Below are 16,638 nucleotides of genomic sequence, written 5' to 3' on the forward strand. Positions count from 1 at the left end.
GAAGAAAAGGACAAGGTAAAAATTATGGAAAGATACCATGAGAAATGTATTCCATTCACCACTGACACTAAGGTGGTGAAATTTTCTTTTTCATAGTGGTTTGACTGAAAAGCAGGTTTTAAAACATAATCATTTGTGTGACTTTCACCTCACTATTTACTGAGTAGCTAAGCACTTTACCACGCACCTTTGTATCTTTCTACAGTGCTTCCTACATCAGAGTTTTCTCTTCAGGTCCTGGAGAATTTCTGTAAACATAGAAACAATCTACAGTGATTCTACAATCATAGAGTCAGACTGGGGAAGACCCATAATATATTCAAAGGCAACATCAGACTAAATCTCAAAGTATGCAACTTTGCCCTGCCTACACCAAAAAAACCCAAACATTTAGAATAATTCTGCAGGACTTTGTGAGCATGCACTAGCTCAGTGTTTGTTTTTCTGGTAGCACAGGATTGGTTCAAGTAACATTCGTGTAACTTGCCTTACAGTGGATTTCATCTCTTTGCCCCAGACATGCTGGGTTGTGGTTCAGACAAGAGAAACAGAACTCCTTTCAGTTTCAGGAGATGAACCAGGAAAGTGGCAGTGGTGGAGGGGCAGAGCAAGGTTAATTATTTTTTTAATTACTTCATTTATTTTTAATTGAATGAATTGCAAACATGACCTTTTAACTTAGCTGAGTAGGCAGTCGTGATGTCTTTTTATATCTGTCAATCTTGCTAAGTTTCTCTTAGCTGATGGACTGATACTGAACAGTTTCACAATAGCTGAATAGCACAAACCTTCACAGGGCCTTCCACTATAGCTTTGCCCTTACTTGTTCAAAGGCTTTTAACATGTAGAAGTGCAACAGAGTTTAATCTCTCTGGGAGACCAATAGCTGCAAATAAATGAAACCTGTCAGCCCCAATGACGAGTCATCTCCTCACTGGGCTAACAGGCTGAGGGTTGTCAGGTCTGAACAAGGAGTAGAAATTCTACAAGTGAGACTACCCTGCAGATTGAAACTTCTAAACTCTCTGTTCCCAAGTCTCTTGAAAGTCTACACTCTTCTTAGCATGTCACTTGTCTAACCTCCCTCAGGAGCAAGAGCTGGTACTGCATCTACACCGGTAAACTGGGATAGGCCTATGTGGCTGGAGAAGCTGTGGAAGGGGAGCTGCAGTTCTATAGCTGTGGTTAGATACAAGGCCAAGTGGTGGGGCAATGGCTTCCTTTGAGACTTTGTGACATTACCCAGCATTTAAAGAGAAGTGACTCCAATTTAGTAGTCCTAACAATTGCTGGTATCTCACAGCAGTACTCTGAAGGCTGCCATACATCTTACCCATGTAGTTTGATGCATTCAGTATTTCTCACTAATCCTGTCACTTCTCACTTTGGCACTGCTGCCCTTCAAACAGTAACACAGCATCATCATGTGGGTTAAGGAGACAAGAAAAACACAGTTCCAAGTAAAATTCCTATGAATATGCAGGGACTTCTGCAAGATGACATTATTTTGTGTCCTAGGTACATTACCACAGCTCCTCAGGGAGAGCTTTCATCAGGGTTGCTGTAAGCTGGAGTCATGGAAACACCAAAGCTACCTTTTATTTTCTTTCAAAGTGTTCCAGTCATTTCCCTACCCACCCAGCATCAAGATGCCCAGCACTGAGTTGGTCTGGCATTTTGGGAGTCCCTCCTGCATTGGGACTTTTGTCCCACACCCACCCCAGTCAAAGTTGTTCGCTCAGATCTGTCCAAAGGATCCTGAACACACACAGCACATTGTGCCATGCTCCAGACCCACCAAGATAGCACAGCGAATACACTTGTTATCTGTGCTGAGGAATCAGTTCCAGTGTGATGTGAGCTCTGCTGTGCTCCCTTCCACCAGGCTGCGATTCACTGGAGAGACAAGGCGTTTCCATCAAGGCTACAGCATTCCCACAGCAACTTACCAGCACTTGCACTGTAGCAAAATTTGATCCTCTCCAGCTGCAGGTGGCTGGCACTGTAGTTGGTGGCAGCAGGGTCAGTGCCATGTTTATCACCAATGACCTGGAGAACAGCAGGTGCCAATCCCAGCCAGACAGTGCCACTCACATGCACCAGCAAAGGCTGGTCTGTGCTTGCCACAGCCCCCACTGCTCCCTGCCATGGCAGAGAAGCTGCCCCTGGAGGGAAGTGGGTCAGTGCTCAAAGGCCCACTCCAGTGCCAGAGGCTAGCAACTGGAGCTCTTTTTCTCTGTAGCTTGTATCCATAGGATTCCAGTCCCAGGCATCTCTATTGGGTCTTCTCCTGTTATGTTGCTGTGGCTCGAGCCACCACAAGAAGATGGCAACACCTGCAGCACCCTTGAGGCACAGGTTTCCAGTGGAGGACTCTTGAGTCCCTCCCTGCACCTGCCTGTCCTTACTGTGTGTATAAAAGCACATGGATCCATGTATTTATCTTTTTGTTTTCTTTTACTCATTCAAGACTCTGGTACAGCATCCATGACCAGTTTGGTTCAGTAGTTTGCCACAATAAAGAGCTATGTTGTCTCAAATTTCTGGCAGGTTTCTTTTATATCTTCAGTAGTAGTGGGACCTGAATCCTAATCTGTATACACAAATATATGTCCAGGATGGATGCAGCTGATGCCTGTAGATCCCCTTCAGATACTGAAACACCGCTCTAAGGTTGGCCTGGAGCTTCCTCTTGTTCAGGCTGAATGGCCCCAATTCTTTAAGCCTGTCTTCACCAGAGAGGTGCTTAAGCCCTCCGATTATTTTTGTAACATTCCTCTGGACCTTCTCCATTGGGTCCATGTCCCCCTTGTGTTGGAGATCCCAGAGCTAGACATAGTACTGCAGGCAAGGTCTCACCAGAGTGGAGCACAGGGGCAGAATCATCCCTCCTGATCTGCTAGCCCCACTTCTTTTGATGCAGCCCAGCTTCTGGGCTGCAAGTGCACGTTGCTGGCTCACATTCAGCTTCTCCTGCATCAGTACCCCCAAGGCCTTTTCTGCAGGACTGCTCTCAATCTCATCAACCCCCAAGCCTTTATTGATATCAAGGGTCACCCCCACCTAGGTGCAGGACCTTGCAGTCTGCCTTATTGAACTTTGAGATTCTCCCTCAGCCCACCTCTCCAGCCTGTCCAGGTCCCCCTGGATACCATCCCATCCCTTCGTCTTACCAACCACACCACGCCATTCATAGCACACAGGGACACTCAAATGGAAGATGAAAAGCTTCCATTCTTACACAGCTACCCTTCAGGGCACAGCCAGCCACGTACTTCAAACACGTAATTGTGATGCTAAACTGTACCTGGGGTGCCAAGACTGCAGCACTCCCAGCACCAGCCCACTCCCTAGCCCGACCAAAGCACGCATTTATGCTTGTGCCTCTCAGAGGAAATGTGCCTGCACTACAGTCTGAAGAGAAATGTTTCTCACCTGTCAGTCCTTGCTGTCTCACCAGGGAGCCTCAGGAAAGTCCTGTTGTGCTGAGTTAAGACTTCTTACAGATTTTATTTCCAGGAGCCTGCTTATGAAAAGCTGACTTCCAGAGGAAAATGATTTTCAATAACACTCTATGGAAGGGGTAAAAGTCATTACAGAGAAGTTATATTTCCCTTTTTTTACGAGGGTTACAAGAAAAGATGTAACTTTAACAAACCGTGTAAGAAAATGTTCTTCCATCTCTACAGCGAAGTTACAGATCAGACTGTGAGGCAACAGGTCAAATCTGAAAAGCTACCTAACAGATTCCAGACATACATTTGCTCAAAACATCCAGTTTTGCCATGACAGAACAAGATCTAATGGCCTCGAGCTGCATCTGGAGAGGTTTAGGTTGGATATTTGGAAAAATTTCTTTACTGAAAGAGTGGTCAGGCATTGGAAGAGGGAAGTGGTGGAGTCACCATTCCTGGAGGTTTGCACTTTGGCATGTGGTCCAGCAGTCAACGGAGGTTTTGGGTAGAAGGTTAGACTTGATGATCTTAGAGGCCTTTCTCAACTTTAAAAATTGGTACTTTAATAAATGGGTAGATTCAGGCTGAACGTGAAGAGGAAGTCCTTCACCATGAGAGTGGTGAGAACCTGGAATGGGTTGCTCAGGGAGGTGGTTGAATCCCCATCCCTGTAAGCATTTAAGGCCAGACTGGATGGGGCTCTGGCCAGCCTGCTCTAGGGTAGGGTGTCCTTGCTTATGGCAAGGCGGTTGGAACTAGATGATCCTTGTGGTCCCTTCCAACCTTGACTGATTCTATGAATTCAGTGATTCTATTTAAAAGCCTGATAGGCAATGAAGTGGGACAGCAGCAGTCCTTGCCACACTAAGAAAACCAGCGTTTACCCACCTGTGCTTATTTGTTTTCACCACCAATCCAGGTGAAGAGGAGTTACTTGCCTTTTAGAATCGGTTTTACCAGTATTCAAGTGTGGATCATTGTACACAGAGATCAAGAGAAATAAAAATAATCACCGACATAAAAATAATCACTGAAATAAAAAACACCACCGACAAGGAATGCACATGGAGGGTATTTTTCAAGGGCCACAGAGGAAAAGTCAATCCGTCAGTGTTAAGGAAGCATACTAACAAAAATAAGTACCAGTAGCAAACAATAACCTTTTAAAGAGACTCAAGTGTCTTGCTCTTACTGACCTCAGCAAAATTCAGTCTTACACCTTTTACATCTTTTCAGCTCTGAGACTTAGGTTACCAGTTAATACCAGGTCTGGATTCTGACCCCTTACTGTGTTAAACAGCCACACATTAAAGCATAGATTCATAAAATGGTTTAGGCTAGAAGGAACCTTAAAGATCATCTAGTTCAAACACCCTTGCCATTGGCAAGGACACCTTCCACTAGACCGTGTTGCTCAAAGGCCTCATCCAACCTGGCCTTGAGCACATGGAGGTGGCTCTCATGAAAGGTTCTCTGGCATAAGAATCTAGCTAAAAGCAAACACCTAGCGCAGTACAAACTCAGCTGAAAGCCTCCCACTGGATACCAGAGGAATGAAGCAAACACAGTCTGAAGAAGATGACGAAGGTTAGGCACTGCAAAAGTAGCAAACACCCAAATATTTTAAAAAGATTTTAATTTTTGGGAAGAAACAGAGTTTTCTTTAATACAGAATCAGAACATGAAGATTTGGTATTTTAATAGAAAACTGGAAAGGATGTATCTGCTCAAATATGTACCTCCACATTCTGCTGCATGTTGCTGTAACACATTTCTTAGTCATAGCTCTCATAATGGACAGGTGGCTCCTACAGCAAAAATATAGAAAAATAATTGGGATTCAAGTCTAGAACACCTGCAAACTTTACATATACAAAAAAATAAATCCAACTAGTCATAGAAAAGTGCCCGATGAGGATGGAGACTAAGGCTGTGCATCTGAGTGGCCGTGACCCAACTCCAAACTTAAGAAACAAGCATTTTCCTTCGGCCTCATAAAAATAGTTTGTCAATGAAAAATACCAATATGTAATATATTTCATACAATTTATACAAGGTCTTAGATTATGGAGTAAGAGGCTAAAATCAACTGCACTGCTTTTTCCAACTGTTGCTGTATATACTCTCCATGTATACAGTGTGCATGCATGTACATGTATACACACACAAAGAAAGAGGGGGATAGAGATGTGCTGGAAAATTCCATAAGGTTATCTTGATGGCATTGCACACCAGAGCATACAGGCTTCTTGGGATCCTTCTAACACAGGCTGCTCTAAAAAAAAAACCAATAGTGTTTACTGGTATAACCAGGTATCTACAACAGGTTTTTGCTATTATGAACTTCCATTTATTTTTCCCATCTAGATTTAATTTGTCTAAGAAGCAAATGCTACTTTGGTAAGATTCTATACTGTCATGACAAAGCAACTGTGAACACAGTTGGCAAAGCTGTGAAAGTATGAATTCATTTGGATAATTAGTAAGTAGCAAAGATACCAACAAGATTCAAGCAGCAACAGATTTAAAAGTACTATCTCCTGAACTCGTTTTCTTCATCAACAAGCATCTTGAGCAAGAAACTAAAAGGAAGAGATTAAATTTCTCTGCCTGCAATTACTGTGACATTTTAAGCCACCAAAGTCACAGCGGGCACTGAAAGAACAGTGGCATCAGCAGAGCCCTCCATCCTTGCAGGACATAAATTGCACTGTGAGACCCTGCCAACACTGCCTTGGAAAGGCTTGTGATCTGCCACGTCTGCGGCAGGATGCTTCCGTCTGCTTTTCTCTGAATGTGCCACATTCTCTGTGGTCCTTGTCGTGGACTGCTCTTGATTTTTCATAACTCCTTTACTTTTAGATCTGAAGCTGATATGCTGCTGTCTTCTATGTTCAGACCTGGAACCACTCTTCGCAGTGTTCTGATCTGCCTCATGATTGGCACCTTGTGACTTAAGGGATCCATTGAGCCGGGCATTTTGGTGCTGTGGGTTGAATCTTCGTCTCTGGCTAGAAGGCCCGTTCTACTCAGAAAGAATATTGGATTAGGTTATCTGTATCCTTCCAACAGGGCAAGAAATACAGCAATCAGAATTAACAAATATTTCAGAGCAGACTTTTCAGTGTAAGCAGGAGAGATAAAACACTAAGCAGTTTTGATCGCTGCCAGAGCTGTCTAGTCCTCATGTTTCAAACCTGAAGGATGGGTAAGGTGCTGCATTTCTGTAGCCTGGAAATATTGATGGCAGGTTCACCACTGATAGCAAATTAAAACCTGCTATGATTCAAGAGAATACAGAAAAGGGGATGAAATACTGGACAGCAGCAGCACTTCAGAAGCACTGAACAACTTGATGCTGGCTTTTTCCAAACTCACAAACTTCCCTAGCAAAGCATCATGTACACACTACAAGAAGACTGCAAGAGGAGCAGAGGTTCACATGTAAATGGAAGTTAAGAATCCATGTGATGGGAGAGATACTCATTGAGATATCTTGCTCAGAGGAAGCCTTGATCCTTAGTAGGAAATGGCTGAACTGCTTTGTTCTCATGACTGCCAGGGCAGCTGATTCCATATGTACACAATGACATCATGTAATGCTCTTCAGTTTCTTTTCAGGGACCTCCTTCATCCCAGAATTCAGACCAACTTCAGCAGCAGCTTTAACAAAGCAAAACAGTACAAGGGCACCCCAAGCTGCTCTTGTAGTGAAATAGCTATAGCACACTGGTATAAACTGTATTACACAGCTTCTGCTTTTAAATCTGGCAGGATTCCACTTTCAGAGTCTACCTAATAATCATGCTTCAGTGGCAAATTAAGTGATCAAAGAATCAGGAAGTGATCAAGGATCAGGAAGAAATGTTTCTCCATAGCAGTACAAAGGGCAGTCAGCTATTATGGAGGGGTTTCCTATTTTCAGTCTATTAACTAATGCTCATCACTTCTGCCTGAACATTAGACAGTGCACTTGTGGTATTTCCACCTTGTGTGTTCACACTGCCTTGAAGATGAAGCTAGGAAAGAAACATTTGCATATTTCCAAACCTTATTAAGTATACAGACTGTAAAACAGTCTTGTACTGGATTTTATAGTAACTCATTTCAATGCTGCATAGTTTCTGACACCTTTGATATCTTTTAGCCTAGTTAATTTCATACCTGCTTATTTGTCACAGTTCCTTGGGAAGAAGGCTCTGCAGGGTTGGAAGAAAGATGATTTTGCACTTTGGTGTTGCCTGCTTTGTTATCGGAGTTCTTGGCATTACCAAAAGACTTACGGCCATGCATATTTTGCCTGCCAATTGTTCCATGTGAGGTCATTGAAGACAACACTGAACTACATGGTGTTCTTGAGGAATAGTTGTTCTTTGGGTGAGAAACTATTAAAAAAAACATAATTCTGAGTTATCAGTTAAACTATCAACATCTAAACATAAGGCAACAGTCTTACTTTGCTCGTAGCTTGGTAGCATCATTCAAGCCCTGCTTTAACAAAGTAAGCTAGAGGACTAAGGCTGTGGAACTGCCTCATTGTGAAGCATTTCTGGAGACAGGCCACGTGGCTGGACTGCTCTACAACTGGAAGGAGCCTGGGCCTTAGTCATCCAAGAAAACTTCTCAAATATGTGGCACCTGTTGGTTTGCTTGTGAGCTTTTAACCAGCAGAGCTGAACATGTGTGCAGCCAGGACTGCCCCCCACACTGCTGTCCTATCAGTGATGTTCCTAATGGGACTTTGCAGGCAACACAGGAAGAAACCTCAACATGAAGGGGAAGGTCTTTACTGTAAGGGTCACAGAGCCCTGGAACAGGCTCCCCAGAGAGGTTGCTGAGTCTCCGTCTCTGGAGACTTTCAAGACCTGCCTGGATGCGTTCCTGTATGGCCTGCACTAGATTATGGTCTTGCTCTGGCAGGGATATTGGGCTCAATCTCTGGAAATTCCTTCCAACCCCTGTGATCCTGTGAAACATGGGAAGGGAGCCAGTGGCATACCAGTAACTCTCCTGACTGCTGGAGTCAAAGGAAGTTGTGCCTGCAGACACCACAGCCTAAACTAGATTCTAAACTATTTGATCAGAGAAGGCAGAAAAGGCTGACATTTGCTGCCTAGATAGGTACTAGCTACAACACAGGTAACAGCAGGAAAGCATCCTGCCTAACATGAAGGAGGAAATTCTAGTGCCTATTGCCTGTTCCTCTCTAAGGAGGTGGTTAACAAAGGTTTTTCCGTACCATGGGTGCCTGTAAAAACTGGAACTGAATGCAACACACTAACCTACTTCATGTAGATCTTTGCGGTCAGCACCATCAAGAATCACCGTTGCTCATCTTGATATATTCCTGCTCTCTGTTTCCTTGTATTTTGGAATTGCCAGTTTTCTCAACCAATCCATGTCTGGATTGCACTAAACAAATCCTTGATTCCTACTGCTCTATTTCTGCAAGCTCTTCAAGCTGCCTGCTTCTGTGCAATGGCCATTAAGCAGTCTCAAAGAGGACTCCAAGGCCACTAAAATAACGTTCTTGATCTTAAAGTGCTGGTTTGATTTTCCTGATTATGGAATTTCCCTGTTAGCTTCTGGTACACATGACAAACCAGAAGCTTACTTCAGTGATACACATGCTGTTTTATCTAAGAGGTACTGTTATTTTTTGACTTTCAGTAGAGAGAAAGATGATGGAGTAATTTTAGCAACTCAGTCATCTATCAATTTTTTTGGGGCACCACATTAGCTATTTCTCCCACCAAGTGTGCTCTTCAGAATAACAATGCAATGATCTGCACAATGAACTGAACTTTCTGTCCTAAGTTCAGTGAGGCTGTCACTCTATTCTGCTGCTCTCTCTTGTCTGCTACAGACTACTGCACATGAAGGCCCATGTGAAAATCCAGCTGCTTGTCAAAAACATTTAACAACAAAGGTGTACAAGGTGGGGGTACAACCCACCACTGTGTCAGTTCCATTATTTCTGTTTCTTCCTGTCCTCTCTCGTGAACGTAGGCTGGGTACCCTCTCCTGTCTTCCTGTGCACGAGCTCTGTGCTGCTGGTTTTGGCTTTTATTAAAGCTCTAGCAGTGGGTGTTCTTGGCTACAGGCCTGGTACAGTCTGTTTGAAGGGGATTTGCTCCTGGCAGGGTATAGGCCTCATGGCAAGATGCTCCAAACAGAAACATCTTTTGCACTGAAGACATGTCAACAGCATGAGTTGCTTATCTAATGTCACTGAGGGCAGGTCAGAGCTAAGTTCTTCAGCTGGTCAGTGCACTATTGGTCCTTTTTAAGATGGCACTGTTCTTCTACTAATAGCTGTTCTTTTGAGTTCTCTGACTGTTGTGGTAGGCCTGACATGTTCTGGCTTGCCCAGGCTTGTTTTTGTTGCTCTCCCTCCTTCTGTTAGGGGGAGAAGCAACCACAGGAAAGAGGACAAAGAACCTGGAGCCATAAGTCTAAGGACTCTGGCTTGCCCAGACATGTTCCCCTGCTCCCCCTCCTTCTGTGCTGGGGGAAGCAACAGTGGGAAGCAAAAACAAAAGCCCTGGCTTCACTTAATATGGTCAAGCTTGGAAAAGTGCCATTCTGATTGGCTAATCTATGTCCAAAGGCCCATTAGTCTTGGGCCTCTTGATAAAAAGAAGTGAGAAGGTAACACAATGTGCTTGGCTGTTTGTATTCACACTTGCTTGCTGCTTGCCTGCTGCCATTGCTCACTGCCTCAGTGCATCCTGAACTGCCAGGAAACTCCACTGCCTCAAGGTCATCAGAAACAGGCTTTGAACGCCTGTCTTGCGAGCAGCCTGCATAGCCAGTGTGACATTGTGCTAAGACTGCACATTGCAAGACATCCTGCCTACACCTGAAAGTCTGCTGTCAAGATGGGAGATCATGGATACACAGATTGTCCAGAGAGCCAGGAGCAGGTCAGAGATGGTCTGTCTCCTTTCCCCAGCACTCTGAGGAGCCTGGGAAGAATCAGAAGCCTCAGTGGCTGACTAGACTGGCAGAGTTCCCTGAAAGTGTGTGAGGTACTGTTTGAAGCTGTAGCTAACCCTGCAAGTCAGGAGACTAATATTTTGTGAGTAAATACTTAAAAGCCTCTTGTAATTCACCAAATACTCTCCTGCCATAAGCAGAAAGGAGCTCCCCGAGTCCATCTAGTGGGCAAGCGGTATATTGACCACAAGTGGTACACTGACTGCAGGAACCTTCTCTTTCGGTTTAATTAATGTTTATATACTCCTGCTCATTATTTCTTGATCTGGTTACTCCTTTGTATAATGTTTTCATGACCATTGCAGAAGAACCTAATTATTATTAAAATTAGTGGTCGGGGTGGCAAGAGTTCTGAATATCAAAATTAATAAACAATGTTAATTTTGGAAAACCCCTCCATTACACTGACCTGAATAAACTGCAGCAGGAAGTTATCTAGGAAAGTAGTTGAATGAATTTTTAAAACACTCTCCAGCTGTCTCAGTAGCAGCTGTGGACAATCTTCACATAGTTTTCAGTCTCATAAGCTCCAGGGTATGAGACAAGGGCTGTGAGGTGACTGAACAATTAGATGCATTACTGGGAAGCTTTTGCCTTCCTTTGAAACATGGTGAGTTAGCTTCAAGGAGAGACAGGGCACAGGCTTAGATGGATCTTCAAAGTTTTCTGCAAAAGCAGTTCTTACGATCTAATTAATTAAACCAGTTAATGCCTCAAAGGAGCCAGTTCTGCAGCTGTGCAGTCAGCAGAATGCACTGGCAGACCGTCATAGGTTTTAGTTTCCTTTTCTATTTCTAGTAACCTCTTGAAAACTTGAATTTTCATTTTTCTTCCTGAAATGGTTTTCCTCTCAACAAGATGGCCTAGATTAGTGCTGCATGAACAGCTTTTCTCCTAACAATGGTACCAATGGACTGTCACAGGACAGGGCAACACTTATAAAGCATTATAGCACTGACTTTTCCTGAGGGGAAAGAAACATGACTAAGATAAGGATATCGATATCCCTCTCTCTCTCTGTATGTATGTATATTAATGTACTTAAGAAATATTAGGCTTTAAAGCTTAACATGAAGAGTTTACTTTTCACTGCTACTGTTGCCTCTCTGGAAACAAAAAGGGCTATGAAGATGATCAGGAACCTCTCTGATGAGGAAAGGCTGAGGGAGTCAGGTCTTTTAGCCTAGGAAAGAGTGGGGAGAGGATGTGATCAACACTTAAAAATACTGCAGCAGTCAGTGTCAGGAGAATGGGGTCAGGCTTTTTTTGGTGGTGCCTAGTAACAGGATAAGAGGTAATGGGCACAGTTTTGAACATAGGAAGTTCCTTCTAAACAAGAGAAGAAACTTCTTTATGTGGAGGTTGGCAGAGCAATGGAACAGGCTGCCCAGAGAGGCAGTGGAGTCTCCATCTCTGGAGTCATTCCAAACCTGTCTGGATGCTGTTCTATGCAACCTGCTCTAACAGGAGGTTTGGACTAAAAGATGTCCAGAGGTCCCTTCTAACACCTATCATTCTGTGATTCTGTGTGTGAAAAGGCTACCTCATATTTTGAACAGGGACAAGATACTTGGAGCAGAGTATGAACCTGACTTTTCAAGCAGAAGGGCAGGTGATATGGAAGCAGGAACACTCAGGACTACCTTTAGGTCCTTGCAAACCCAGTGATAACTATTACAAAGCTGGGGAGTTGTCCCTTAGGAGGAGAGAGAGATTGGTCTCATAACATTATGCATATGCAGAGAAGCTTCCAGCTTACTAATTATTCATAAATGACTGACTCTGAGTGTTGCCCAGAGCTGACCTATTTCCACTTGCAAAGTTTTGATGGGAAACTCCAACTGATCTCTGAGTAATACCTGGAAATCCCTGACAAAGCAGACACTGTGCACATGCAGATGGCCCTTGCAGCCCATGTAATGAGTCTTGCATGCTGTAAAGCTGACTTGTGCCTATTCAGCAAGGCTGCCGCACTCAGCTAGCGCTGTTCATGCCAGGCATACACACTGGCAGCACATGTGCCCTTACTGCTGCCTCCACTTCCTGAACAGCTATCTGCAACACTGCATTCCAAGAACTTTGGCGGGAGAAATCACCAGCTCTTACTTTCTCCACAGAGCTGAATTTGGGTCTTCAGCTGTTCTGTATCACAGGAGAATCGAGCAGACCTGCCCAGTTCTTCGTCATACTTCCGTTCACTCACAAAGTGCTGCAAAACCAGACAAGTTAACAATTATTTGCATTCTGAACAGAAGACCACGAGTGAGAGGTACAGAAGCCAATCAATGCTTATCTTAAACCACTTTAAAGGCTTGGCAAACTCTTGGCCTGGTACACAGGATCTCTATGCAGAACCAAGTACTTTCCCATCCTTACCAAATTAGGTCTCCCAGCTCAGGGATGGGTGGATCACTCCCACACTTGGGAAGGAGGTCATTTCATCAGAGAACCTGAACTTATCAGGTTGGCTTGTTAATGATAAACTCAGCAAAACTCCCCACTGCCTCACCTCTGAGTAGATACTTACATTTCTCTGATGGCATCTGTACACTGCTCGGAGATGCCATCAGGCTTTATGAACAGGGGAAGCTACTCTTTGGCCCTCAGCAGGAATGATCACCCTAGGCATGTTAACACAACAGCTCATTTATGCAAACAGCTAAAATACCCAAGCAGAAGAGAATGCCTGACCTTAATTTCAGCCCTGAGTTCAGACAGTTGTGCTTCAGCCATCTGACTGGCTAGGTCTGTCAGTCTCTTCAGCTCCTCAGCTTTCTTCTGCCGAGCAGTCAGGATTTCCACTGGCAAATACCAGTAGTCAATAATTAATGCTAGGAAAGTAAATTGCTCTACTTCATTACTCTTTGAGAATTAAGAGTGCATCACATGTGAGACAAGTACACACATCTCAGGCCCCAGGCTTCAGCTGGACTTCAAATACTGCACATTTAACTGAACTGCCTGATACTGAAGCAGACCTGGAAAGGGGATAGCTGTCAGAAAATTGGTTAAAGCAAGCCTTCACCATTTGGATAAAAAGGGGAAGAGACATGTTGTTTTGAGTTTCTTAGGCTTTAATTGTTAAGCACAAAATCAGGGAGCCTTTCACAGACATGGAAAAGAAGAGTAACTCTGAACCAACAGCACGTTTCTGAAGACACACCATATTTTATTTACAGCAGGAAGAAAAGGACCTGGGGGTCTGGGTTGATGAAAAGCTCAACATGAGCTGGCAGTGCGCACGTGCAGCCCAGCCAGCCAGCTGTGTCCTGAGCTGCATCAAAAGCATGGCCAGTAGGGCAAGGGAGGGGATTCTACCCCTTCGCTCGTTAGACTCCACCTGGAGTACTGTGTACAGTTCTTGAACCCCCAACACAAGAAGGACATGGAACTGTTGGAGCAAGTCCAGAGGAGGGTCATGAAAATGCTCAGAGAGCTGGAGCACCTCTGCTATGAGAACAGGCTACAAGAGTTGGGGCTCTTCAGCCTGAAGAAGAGATGGCCTCAAGGAGACCTTGTAGTGGCCTTCCAGTATCTGAACAAAGGCTGAGGAGGGACTATTTACAAGGTCTTCTAAGGACAAGACAATGAGTAATGGGTTTAAATTGGAAGAGGGGAGATTGAAACTAGATGTTAGGAAAGGGTTCTTTCCAGTGAGACACTGGCACAGGTTGCCCAGGGCAGTTGTGGATGCTCCCTCTCTGGAGGTCTTGAAGGCCAGGTTGGATAAGGCCTTGAGTGATCTGTTCTAGTGGGAGGTGTCCATGCTTATGGTGGGGGGTTGGAACTGGATGATCTTTGAGGTCCCTTCCAACCTAAACCATTCTATGATTCCATTCCAGTTCCTCTGAAAACACTCTGTTCATATATAGTTTACATTAAAATCATCAGCATGGCAATTTTGCTTTCAAGTACAGAAGATGAAACACCCATTCTGAAGCCAAGCAGGGCTACAAAGGCCAAAAGTCTTCATGCAAACATACTGAATATTCACTATTGCCCATCTTATACATTTCATGTGAGGAAAGGGAGAACAGTTATTTTCCTATAGGAAAAGATTAATTGTGAACCACAAAGCAACGGTCCACTGCCATGCAGGATAGTACAGTTTTGGTGGAAAATTAATGATATGCAAACTACATGAGCTACTTGGGGACTCAGCATAAAAGCAATAACTGGTTAATTGGCTGGTGGGACCAGCACTTATGGCAGAGAGGAAGAAGAGCATCTAAATACTAAATGAAAGCAATTGTAGGTTTTTATCTAGAGCTTACGGCTACCGTAAGGGAGGCACAGTAATCAAGAAGCCATAGAAATAAGAATGAGGAAGGAAAAGGAGTGGTCAAGAAGCTCTGAGAAGTAAGCAGAAGGAATAAATCATTTCAATCTAACTTCATATGAACTTCTGGTTTAATTTCATAAGATGGAAATTTCAATGCACAATCCTTATAGACACAAACTATTCAGAAACTATCTGGAAACACCAAAGATCATTTGATTGCATACATGTAGGATGAAAGATGTTGGAATGGTGCTAACCAGATTTATGTGCTGTATAATTTTCTGCCAAACAAAACAAATGTTTCTGTGAGTATTCCAGAAGTTCCCTGGGTGTTTTTCTTTTGTTTGTTTATTTTGTTTATTTTTTACTTACTGGCTTCTTCTTTAACTTTATCAATTTCTGCCATTAATGACACTTCTTTGTCTACAATGCTAAAAAAGACACAAAAAAAAAGAAAGAAAACACCCACAAGTTATTCCATGCTAGAACTCCATAAAGATCAAAAGCTATAACTACATAAAACACTTCATATCTTAGTTATAGGCAGTTTGGAAATTAGTAAGACTCAAAGTGGAAGCTGAAAAACAGTAAGGCAAACCAACTAAAAAAAAAAACCAACAAACCCGGTGCTAATCAGTGTGTGCTGGTTGACACAAACATCTCGCTGGCCTGCCCACACATCTGCACAGATGTGAAAGTCACCTTGATTTACTTCTTTAGTACTGTCTGAGCACAGTAGTCATCAATGGACTGAAGTCTGTTTCCTAATTGAGCCAGATATACCACTGCAGCTACCCATTTAATACAGCTTAGCTTTTAGTGCCTTATTAAGACTAAAAGAGAGTTAAAGAGGTCTTTCTCTTACAAGAGATGTCAGGGTAAATAAGAAAATGGTTTCTAACACAGATAAGCATTAATGTATCTCCATAATAGAAGTCAGCTTCCTTGCCCCGTGTTGTCTGCAGCACTGGAAAGGTGTCATTACACTTTTACCTTGCCTTCTGAAAGGCCTTATCTGCCTCTCCTTTCACAAATCCCTGGTGTGAAATCCCTGACTATGCTTTTAAGCTGTCCATGTGCAAACTGACCTGGTGGGTCTATGGAATCGTTCACATTGTCAACCCAGTGGCATTGTGCAGTGACAGAACAGCACTGCAGAAGGCTCTCCTGTGGACAGTGCTCTGCTGCTCAGTATCTCCCTCACAAGATTATTGTCAGTCACATTCACATCAATAAACACCAATGTTTAGGTTTGTTGGCACCAGTGAGTGACATCAAACAGTCAGGGGTAAATCACAAAAAGCAGGACAAACACCAGCAGCAAATACAGCACATCTTCAAGGGAAGAGTGGAGTTCTCAACTCTTTCAGTAAAATCATTCTTAAACCTAGGCCTTTGTACCCAGTGAAGACACCAAATGAAACACCAACTAGCTTCCATCAGAAGGAAGATGTTACAGAAAACTCAGGAACAAAACTTTTGTCTAGAATGCTCTTAGCAAGAAAAAAAAAAATCCTGCAGAGTTTAGTGGACAGCGGTTGAAGACAGAAGAGTTAGAAGGACCAGAGTTGTTAACTTCAGCAAGATAAGGGAGAAGGCAGTCTGAGCAACAGATGGCAGATACACACCTGACTCAACCAGAACTTCACCAGCTAGGATATGTTCACATGCCATGAGAACTTCCCATACATTAACCAAGGTTATACAGGAGGTTTGCAACAGAAGCTCAGCAGAATCTTGCCCTTGGGTCTTACCAATCAACCATGTCACCTTCAGAGGTGGAGAGACTATTTCATTTCATTCTACCTCCCAATAGCCAACAAGAGGGACAGAATGGTTGGCTGATGACAAAGGTTGCAGCAAGACAATAAAACTGCAGTGTTAACCAGTTTCTGTGTTTCA

General features: G+C 43.6%; 1 protein-coding gene across 2 annotated transcripts in view; it reads right to left on the reverse strand.

The window, feature by feature from the left end:
- Positions 1-5,074: 5,074 nt before the first annotated feature.
- SPATS2L (spermatogenesis associated serine rich 2 like) overlaps positions 5,075-16,638 on the reverse strand; it is an 87,957-nt gene continuing 76,393 nt past the window's right edge. For both annotated transcript variants that reach the window (XM_064158347.1, XM_064158337.1), the window contains 5 exons: positions 15,109-15,167; positions 13,146-13,255; positions 12,561-12,663; positions 7,620-7,840; positions 5,075-6,480 (listed from right to left, as the gene is read on the reverse strand). In XM_064158347.1, the coding sequence (XP_064014417.1) occupies positions 6,085-6,480; positions 7,620-7,840; positions 12,561-12,663; positions 13,146-13,255; positions 15,109-15,167 (889 nt within the window). In that variant the 3' untranslated portion in view covers positions 5,075-6,084. The remainder of the gene's footprint in view (positions 6,481-7,619; positions 7,841-12,560; positions 12,664-13,145; positions 13,256-15,108; positions 15,168-16,638) is intronic.

This window comes from Pogoniulus pusillus, chromosome 2, assembly GCF_015220805.1.
Source record: "Pogoniulus pusillus isolate bPogPus1 chromosome 2, bPogPus1.pri, whole genome shotgun sequence".
NCBI classification, from domain to species: Eukaryota; Metazoa; Chordata; class Aves; order Piciformes; family Lybiidae; genus Pogoniulus; species Pogoniulus pusillus.